We start from the raw sequence: 10,080 nt of genomic DNA on the forward strand, positions 1-10,080 counted from the left end.
CCTTCCCCACTGGCTCCTAGTCCCCATGGTAATATGTAATTAACATTATGTACATAGTACCATAAACCATTATGCAAACTCACATACTGTCTGATCCAGTCCAGCGTCCCTGGCAACAGGTAGGATCAGCCTGACCTCTGCTCCCTGCTGCCCTCTAGTGGCAGAGAATTGCCAGTGCAGCGTCAGATCAACATAGTACAAGGGGACAGACACTTTTACTGCGCTCTCTACTAGTATATCGTAACTTCAGATTCAAAGAGACAGCTGATGGGACGAAACAATACGGTTCGCAAAGTCTCCAACCAGATCAGTTTGTCATCTTTTAATATGTTCTTCCTCCTCCTCCTCCTCCTCCTCCTCCTCCTTCTTTTGTTCCTCCTCCTCCTCCTCCTCCTTCTTCTCTTGCTCCTCCTCCTCCTTCTCCTCTACCAGTTGGTCCTCATCCCCAAGTACATGGAGCTCCCCGGTTTCCAAGGCAACGGGATGGAGGCGAAGCAGCGGCGGCAGCAGATGATCGACTACATGTGTGTGGACTCCTTCATGATCACGCCCACCCCAGCCCTCGCCGAGATGTGCTCCAAACTCATCTGCAGCATCTCCGCAATCATCCACGGCGGAGCGCTAGGTAGGCACACACACACACACACACACACACACACACACACACACACACACACACACACACACTCACACCCACACACCACACACACACACACACACACACACACACTCACTCACTCACTCACTCACACACACACCACACACACACCACACACACACACACACACACACACACACACACACACACACACACACACACACACACACACACACACACACACACACACACACACAGAGACACACATGAACTCACACCCACATGTAGAATGTCGATATAAGGTATAATTACGATATTTGTTGGCGTAATAACAAAGTTGCCATTTGAGTGCTCCAACTCATCATTCTACATCGGTATTTGATGAACTCCATGTCCCGCGCTGAAGGTGATTTAATAAAGTCACATGAGTGGAAGAGCAGGCCCGGGGCAGTGTGTGTGAGCAGCGTTGCCAGATTGGGTGGGAAATCTGGCCCAATCTGGCAACACTGTCGGGACGGAGAGAGATAAGCAGAGTGAGGAAATAGCAGGCGGCAGGCGCGGCTCGATGCGGCTGTTATTTGGAGCAAATGCGCCGTACTTTTCAACGCAACAAACTCTGTTGATGATAGCGACTTGTTCCATATCTTGTTTGAAAAAGATATTGATATATTTAAAATATCGATACAACTCCCAGCCCTAACTCACACACATGCAAGCATAAACACACACACAACACATTGTAACATTCTCTTGCCCTCTCTTCATCCCTCTCATTGCTTAATTTCTCTCTCTCTCTCTCTCTCTCTCTCTCTCTCTCTCACTCACTCACTCACTCACTCACTCACTCTCTCTCTCTCTCTCTCCCTCTCTCTCTCTCTCTCTCTCTCTCTCCTCTCCTCTCTCTCCTCTCTCTCTCTCTCTCTCTCTCTCTCTCTCCTCTCTCTCTCTCTCTCTCTCTCTCTCTCTCTCTCTCTCTCTCTCTCTCTCTCTCTCTCTCTCTCCAGCCTGTCAGTGTGACCCCCAGGGTTCGGTCAGCGCAGACTGTGAGAAGGTCGGAGGTCAGTGCCTCTGCAAACCCAACGTGATTGGCCGACGCTGCGACCAATGCGCTCCGGGGACCTACGGCTTCGGACAGCAGGGGTGCTCCGGTGAGAGAGCGAGATAAGATACGATGCTGTGTAGATACCGTGCAAAAGGGGGGGCCGGTGTGTGACCTTTGACCCCCTGTGCGCCACCAGCCTGCGACTGCCACTCCCAGGGCGCGGACAGCTCCCGCTGCGACCCGGCCACGGGCCAGTGCGTGTGCCGGCCGGGGGCGACCGGGCGACAGTGCTCGGACTGCCAGGCGGGCCACTGGGGCTTCCCCGCCTGCAGCCCCTGCCAGTGCAACGGGCACGCCGACGCCTGCCACGCCCACACCGGGGAGTGCCTGCGCTGCCAGGACCACACTGACGGGCACTTCTGCGAACGGTACGGCGCTGGGAGCGGATCAGAGGTTGTGTGAGAGGTCGGGGGCGACTCCTGTCACGCTGACTGTACTCGAGGGACCTCGGAGAGTCTGGGTGAATTCTTGCTGACGTGGCGATTCTAAGAGTTAGGATTGTGGTCCTGATTATGCCTTGTTAAAGTTCTACAGTTTAGTTAGACACAGCCTTTAGGGTCCTCATCTCCTCTCCTTTCTTCTCCACCTATCCCCTCCTCCCTACTCCTCTCCTCCCTTCTTTCCTCTCTCCTCTCCTCTCCTCTCCTCTCCTCTCCTCCTCTCCTCTCCTCCTCTCCTCTCATCTCCTCTCCTCTCTCTCCTCCTCTCCTCTCCTCCTCTCCTCGCCTCTCTCTCCTCTCATCTCTCCTCCCCTCTTTCCTCTCTCCTCTCCTCTCCTCTCTCTTCTCCTCTCCTCCTCTCCTCTCCTCTCTCTCCTCCTCTCCTCTCCTCCTCTCGTCTCTCCTCCCCTCTTTCCTCTCTCCTCTCCTAATATCTCGTGTTCTCTCCACTCCCCTCCTCTTCCCCCTCCCCCCTCCCCCTCCCCCCAGGTGTGAGGGGGGGGTACTTCGGGACCCCGGTCCTGGGTTCAGGGGAGCGTTGTCGGCCCTGCCCGTGTCCCGGCGCCCCCGGCAGCGGGCACTTCCACGCCCACAGCTGCCTCGCCGACCACGCCTCCAACCACATCCTCTGCAGCTGCCTGCCCGGATACACCGGTGAGTCGCCGTGGCAACGCTGGGGACCCTGGTTGCCTTGGTGATGGGTGGGGAAAAAAAAATTAAAATCCTATTCAACATTTTCAACGGTCAAACACAGGAACTTTACGCAAAAATGTACGTACATCAAAACGACCATCATGTTGGTCGTTTTGCCTCGTAGTCGTGGTCGTTTTGTCCTGTTGTTATGGTGTTGTTTTCGTAACCATGGCCATGTCCCCCCCCCCCCCACACACCACATTTCCCAGGTACGAGCTGCGACGTCTGCGCTCCCGGTTACTACGGCGACCCGGAGCGCCCGGGGGGGGCGTGCCGCCCGTGCGAGTGCAGCGGGAACATCGACCCGCTGGACCCCGGGTCATGTGACCCGCGCACCGGCCAATGCCTGAGGTGCCTGGGCAACACAGACGGGCCTGCCTGCAGCCGCTGCCAGCAGGGTTACTACGGCAACGCCCTGAGCCAGGACTGCCGACGTGAGTGAGGACACAGCCCCAGGGGGGCGTGGCCTCAGTGCCCAGGCCACGCCCCCGCCGACAAGCCAGAATCCCATAATACCCTCCCTCAGGCTGTACCTGTGTGTCTAGTGTCCCGGACTATCCATCCCATAATACCCTCCCCCTTTCCCCTCCAGGCTGTACGTGTGTGACGGCCGGCACCCTGGAGAGCCACTGCGACGGCGGGGTGTGCCGGTGCGACGGCGTGACGGGCGCGTGCCCCTGCAGGGAGCACGTGGTGGGCCACAGCTGTGACCAGTGCGCCCCCAACCACTGGAACTATGGCCGGGGGGCCGGCTGCGAGGCCTGCGGCTGCCAGCCCACGCACGCCCTGGGCCCGCACTGCAACATGGTGGGGGAGGGGACACACGCCGGGACATGCACGCGCACGCGCCGCCGACACGCACGCAGGAAGGAATATGCACGCATTGTGCGAACACACAGACGTGTGCACGCAGGCGCACACTTAGACAAGCATGCACACACAGGCACACGCACGCACAGGCACGCACACACAGACGCACGCAAACATTTACCTAAGCACGCACGCACACAGGCACGCATACACACACACACACGCACACACAGGGACAGAACAACACGCATGCATGCATACACACCGGCACAGACATACGCACACACGCATGGAGCCACACAGATAGACACAAGCAATCAAACGCACGCACGCACACACACACACACACACACACAGATCTATTTTCTACACTTTATCTAGTCGTTTGGATAAAGACTTCTGGGAAAGCAATGAAGAAGCAGTGCTGAGAACAATCACATTTGAGTTTGATTGACAACTGCTCTCTCTCTCTTGTTGGTGTGTGTGTGTGTGTGTGGTGTGTGTGTGTGTGTGTGTGTGTGTGTGTGTGTGTGTGTGTGTGTGTGTGTGTGTGTGTGTGTGTGTGTGTGTGTGTGTGTGTGTGCGTGCGTGCGTGCGTGCGTGCGTGCGTGCGTGCGTGCGTGTGTGTGTGACAGTTTACAGGCCAGTGTCAGTGCCGTCAGGGCTTCGGGGGCCGGCAGTGTACGGAGTGTGAGGAGCTCTACTGGGGAGACCCCCAGAAACATTGCAAAGGTGAAACCTCGTTGAGCCAATTAATCAATTAACCATAACTCATTAAAACAATTAAGATCACATACCTGTCTTAAAATCTGACCAACAAATCTTAACTAATCTTAATTCGTAATCATTTGTTGCATTGAAAGATTTACTTATAAAATGCTATGGATTTTCGGTCTCAAATGTGAAGTGTATGAAACAAAACTCTTTGCTGCCCTCTACAGGAAAGAGAAAGCATCCCGTAGAACTGATATCTGTTTGTCTTTCTCTCTGGCTGTGCGTCTCTCTGGCTGTCTGTCAGCCTGGCTGTCCCACTGTCTCTCGTCAGTCTATCTATTTATCTGTCTCTCTCTCTCTCTGTATGTCTTTCTGTCTGTCTGTCTGTCTGTCTGTCTGTCTTCATAAAAACAGTACATTCAACAACAACACTCATGGATAAATAAAGACAAGAGGTCACATGACATCCCTGCAGCTGGACAACCCTCCACCTCGCTCAGGCTTTAGGTCTCCAGGAAGTCAAACCCGACAGGAAGTCCTTCAGCCCGCCACGTTCCATCGGTAACCTCCTCTTCCTGTCTCTCTACTCTCCACCTTCCCAGAATGCAACTGCGACCCGCAGGGCTCGGACACGCCGCAGTGCGACTGGCAGACCGGGGCGTGTGCGTGCCGAGAGGGCGTGTCCGGCCAGCACTGCAACAGCTGTTCCCGCGGCTACACGGGCGTGTTCCCACGCTGCGAGCCGTGCCACGCCTGCTTCGTCCAGTGGGACGGCGAGCTCCAGAAGATCAAGAAGCACCTGGAGGAGATCCGGCACCGCGTGGCCGAGATCCTGAAGAACGGCGGGCCCCCAGGGGGCAGCGACGAGCGCGTCCGCCAACTGGAGGCGAAGCTGAAGCAGGTGCAGGATCTGATTGGTCGAGGAGGAGCGGACAGCGACCGGGTCCAAGAGCTGATTGGGCAGAGAATCGATGACCTCAGGTGAGGTCAACCTCGGGGTCGCTCCGTTTGGGGGGTGGTGGGTAGTCCAATGACCTGTCTCTGTACTGTCTAACCCCTACCTGCTCCGTAATGACCTGTCTCTGTACTGTCTAACCCCTACCTGCTCCTTAATGACCTGTCTCTGTACTGTCTAACCCCTACCTGCTCCTTAATGACCTGTCTATGTACTGTCTAACCCCTACCTGCTCCTTAATGACCTGTCTCTGTACTGTCTAACCCCTACCTGCTGCTTAATGACCTGTCTCTGTACTGTCTAACCCCTACCTGCTCCATAATGACCTGTCTCAGTACTGCCTAACCCCTATTTGTGTATGTGTCGTGCCTGTGCGTGGGTGCGTGTGTGCGCCTCTATATGTGTGTGTGTGTGTGTGTGTGTGTCTGTCTGTGTTTGCCTCTATATGTGTGTGTTTGTGTATGTGTGTGTTTGTGTGTGTACCTCTGTGTGTGTTTGTGTGTGTGTGTTTGTGTTTGTGTGTGTGTGTTTGTGTGTGTGTGTGTGTGTGTGTGTGTGTGTGTGTGTGTGTGTGTGTGTGTGTGTGTGTGTGTGTGTGTGTGCGTGTCTATATGTGTGTGTGTGTGTGTGTGTGTATCTGTCTGTCTTTGTGTGCCTCTATATGTTTGTGTGTGTGTGTGTGTGTGTGTGTGTGTGTGTGTGTGTGTGTGTGTGTGTGTGTGTGTGTGGGTGCGGTCCAGGGCGGAGGTGGCGCTGACCGACGGGCGTCTGATGGGCGTGGTCCGGGACCTGAACTCCACGGCGGTGTTGGATGCGGGGCTGCGGCTGACCCTTGAGGGCCTGGAGCGGGACCTCAGCGAGGTCAACGCCACGCTGAACGCCAAGCGCCAGGACGTTGTCGACATCCTGCCCGGAGGCTTCACAGGTAGGACCTCCCAGCATGCACCTGGGCAGGCACGGACCGTCTGTACCCATCATTCACCTGGGCAGACACCGACGATCCGTCCGATAATACACCTGAGTGTGTTGTGCTAACACTTTTTGCTAACACTTTGCGCTAACACTTTTTGCTAACACTTTGCGCTAACACTTTTTGCTACACTTTGCGCTTCCACTTTTTGACACTTTGACACTTTGTGCTAACACTTCGACTAGTTGTGCTAACTCTTTGATGCATTATGCTTACACTTTGTGCCAACACTTTAACACGTTATGCTAACACTTTGTGCTAAAACTGTGCTAACTCTTGACACTTTGTGCTAACACTTTGTGCTAATTGTGTCCACAGATCAGTTTGAGAAGGTGAAGCAGGCCTCCCGGGAGTCCACGGAGGCGGAGCAGCGGTGCGACGCCTCCGTGTCCGGCCCCTCCAGCCCGGTCGCTCAGTCCAGGGACACCCGGGAGCGGACCCAAGACCTGCTGGACGCCCGGAAGGACAGCTTCCTCCGGTCCATGGCCGCCCAGAACAAGAGCCTGGAGCAGCTTCAGCCCAAAGCCCACGACCTGGACAAGAAGATCCACCACCTCAGCCACAAGGTAGGAGCAGGTAGAACTCATCCATAAGGTAGAACCAGTATACCAGTGAGACCAGTTAGACCTCAGCTGGCATGGTGGGACTGGGTAGACAAGGTGGACCAGATAGACCAGTTAGACCAGTTAGACCTCAGCCGCATGGTGGGATCAGAAGGTCACCCAAAGTCTGTGATGTCACAAGTGGATAGATTTTGGCTCCTGGCTCCTCCCACATGGCTCACCTCACCTCCTTGCCCTTAGGTGTGCGGGGGTCATCGCCTCGGCGACGCCGACGGCCACTGCCCGGACAGCCCCTGCGGCGGGGCGGGTTGCCGTGACGCCGACGGCGAGCGCGTGTGCGGGGGGGGGCGGGATGCAACGGGACGGCGAGCAGCTCCGTGGCGGCTCTGCGGCTGGCCAAAGAAGCGGCGGCGAGCATCGACAAGGCCAGCGACGACCTGCAGGCCGTCGCACGCAAGGTTAGGGTTAGGGTTAGCTTGTAGCTTGTAGCCTCCGGTAGCTCATAGCCTCCGGCAGCTAATAGCTTCCTGTAGCTCATAGCTTCACGTAGATCATACCTTCCTGTAGCTAATAGCTTCCTTTAGCTCATAGCTTCATATAGCTCATAGCTTTGTGTAGCTCATAGCTTCATGTAGATCATAGCTTCACATAGCTCATGGATTGGTGTAGCTCATAGCTTTTCATAGCTTCCTGTAGCTAATAGCTTCATGTAGCCTCTGTTAACTTCAGCTGATAGCATTGTGTTGTTTATGTCAAATTTAGCGAACAGTTGTATTTGGATGCTGGTCATAAGCCACCAGGAAGTTTGGAGTTAAACAGCTGACATTACAGATGCTAGCATGCTAGCTGGCCCAGCAGACTAGCATTGGGAGAAAATAGTGTGTGCTATATGACTAGTAGTATAGTAGTCCTACTCTGGTAGGTGTGTTAATGTTCCTTCTGCTATCTGGTTGCACATCGTAACATCCTACAGTGCAGATGGTAACATGTGTGTGTGTGTGTGTGTGTGTGTGTGTGTGTGTGTGTGTGTGTGTGTGTGTGTGTGTGGTGTGTGTGTGTGTGTGTGTGTGTGTGTGTGTGTGTGTGTGTGTGTGCATCCCCAGCTCCAGGACATCGCCTCCCTGACCCAGGACGTGAAGAACCAGGCTAAAACCACGCTGGACAAGGCCCAGAAGAAGAAGGCCCAGTTCGACCGGTCCAACAAGGAGCTGAAGGACTTCATCAAGAAGATCAAGGACTTCCTCACTGGTGGGCGGCTCACACTGTACTCATCGTCATTATCGTCATCTCTTATTATTATTATAGCCTTTTAGATTCAATTAATTCTTTCATTCCTTCATTAATAAGATTACAAATATCTAACGTTACATTTGATCTCCCTCTCTGTCTCTCACCCTGTCTCTCTTGCTCCCTCTCTCCCTCTCTCTCTCTCTCTCTCTCTCTCTCTCTCTCTCTCTCTCTCTCTCTCTCTCTCTCTCTCTCTCTCTCTCTCTCTCATTCCCCCTCTCTCTCTCTCTCTCTCTCTCTCTCTCTTGCTCCCTCTCTCTCTCTCTCTCTCTCTCTCTCTCTCTCTCTCTCTCTCATTCCCCCTCTCTCTCTCTCTCTCTCTCTCTCTCTCTCTCTCTCTCTCTCTCTCTCTCTCTCTCTTTCTCCACTACTCTTCACACTCTTCCTCCCTCTCTCCTGAATTTCCTCTCTCTTTCGCTCAATTCTTGTCACCCCTTCTCTCCCCCCCCCCCCCCCCCCCCACCCTCAGAGGAGGGTGCTGACCCGGAGAGCATCGAGAAGGTGGCGCTTCAGGTCCTGTCCATCACGCTGCCCCTGAACCAGACGGGTCTGGACCGGATCCTTGGGGAGATAAAGGAGAGCCTGACCCACCTGTCTGCCATCCAGGGGGTCTTCAACCACAGCCGGGAGGACATCGCCCTGGCCAAGGACCTGCTGGAGCGCAGCAAGACCGCCAAGTACGGCCCATGTCTGTCTGACTGCCTGCCTGCCTGTCTCTCTATCTTTCGGTCCGTCTGTCTCACTGTTTGTCTATCTGTCTGCTGTCGGCCTGTCCGTCTGCCTGCCTGTCTACCTGTTGTCAGTCGGCCCATCTGTCTGTCTGCCTGTCTGTCTGTCTGTCTGTCTGTCTGTCTGTCTGTCTGTCTGTCTGTCTGTCTGTCTGTCTGCCTGTCTCACCCTCTGCCTCTTGTCTGCCCTCAGGGAGCGGGCGGTTGGGGTGAAGGATAAGGTCGACCTCACCAAGAAGGCGCTGGACGTTTCCCAGAAGGCCATAGGGCAGGCGGAGGGCGCCCTGCGAGAAGCACTGGAAAACCTGAACAAAACCCGCAACGCCACGGCAACGGTACGAGAGAGAGAGAGAGAGGGGGGGGGGGGGGGGGGGGGGGGGGGGGGGGGGGGGGGGGGGGGGGGGGGGGGGGGGGGGGGGGGGGGGGGGGGGGGGGGGGGGGGGGGGGGGGGGGGGGGGGGGGGGGGGGGGGGGGGGGGGGGGGGGGGGGGGGGGGGGGGGGGGGGGGGGGGGGGGGGGGGGGGGGGGGGGGGGGGGGGGGGGGGGGGGGGGGGGGGGGGGGGGGGGGGGGGGGGGGGGGGGGGGGGGGGGGGGGGGGGGGGGGGGGGGGGGGGGGGGGGGGGGGGGGGGGGGGGGGGGGGGGGGGGGGGGGGGGGGGGGGGGGGGGGGGGGGGGGGGGGGGGGGGGGGGGGGGGGGGGGGGGGGGGGGGGGGGGGGGGGGGGGGGGGGGGGGGGGGGGGGGGGGGGGGGGGGGGGGGGGGGGGGGGGGGGGGGGGGGGGGGGGGGGGGGGGGGGGGGGGGGGGGGGGGGGGGGGGGGGGGGGGGGGGGGGGGGGGGGGGGGGGGGGGGGGGGGGGGGGGGGGGGGGGGGGGGGGGGGGGGGGGGGGGGGGGGGGGGGGGGGGGGGGGGGGGGGGGGGGGGGGGGGGGGGGGGGGGGGGGGGGGGGGGGGGGGGGGGGGGGGGGGGGGGGGGGGGGGGGGGGGGGGGGGGGGGGGGGGGGGGGGGGGGGGGGGGGGGGGGGGGGGGGGGGGGGGGGGGGGGGGGGGGGGGGGGGGGGGGGGGGGGGGGGGGGGGGGGGGGGGGGGGGGGGGGGGGGGGGGGGGGGGGGGGGGGGGGGGGGGGGGGGGGGGGGGGGGGGGGGGGGGGGGGGGGGGGGGGGGGGGGGGGGGGGGGGGGGGGGGGGGGGGGGGGGGGGGGGGGGGGGGGGGGGGGGGGGGGGGG

At 58.8% G+C, this 10,080-nt stretch overlaps 1 protein-coding gene across 1 annotated transcript in view; it reads left to right on the forward strand.

Moving 5' to 3' along the window:
* Positions 1–9,204, forward strand: part of lamb2l (laminin, beta 2-like) — a gene marked incomplete at its 3' end in the record, with an annotated part of 40,559 nt that extends 31,355 nt beyond the window's left edge. The window contains 15 exon segments of the mRNA XM_030352522.1: positions 433–625; positions 1,603–1,746; positions 1,837–2,073; positions 2,630–2,794; positions 3,043–3,267; positions 3,426–3,640; positions 4,279–4,375; positions 4,960–5,338; positions 6,053–6,237; positions 6,601–6,848; positions 7,086–7,184; positions 7,187–7,303; positions 7,949–8,093; positions 8,602–8,809; positions 9,054–9,204. Of these exon segments, the coding sequence (XP_030208382.1) occupies positions 433–625; positions 1,603–1,746; positions 1,837–2,073; positions 2,630–2,794; positions 3,043–3,267; positions 3,426–3,640; positions 4,279–4,375; positions 4,960–5,338; positions 6,053–6,237; positions 6,601–6,848; positions 7,086–7,184; positions 7,187–7,303; positions 7,949–8,093; positions 8,602–8,809; positions 9,054–9,204 (2,808 nt within the window).
* Positions 9,205–10,080: the final 876 nt, after the last annotated feature.

Source organism: Gadus morhua, chromosome 1 (genome assembly GCF_902167405.1).
Source record: "Gadus morhua chromosome 1, gadMor3.0, whole genome shotgun sequence".
In the NCBI taxonomy this organism is placed as follows: Eukaryota; Metazoa; Chordata; class Actinopteri; order Gadiformes; family Gadidae; genus Gadus; species Gadus morhua.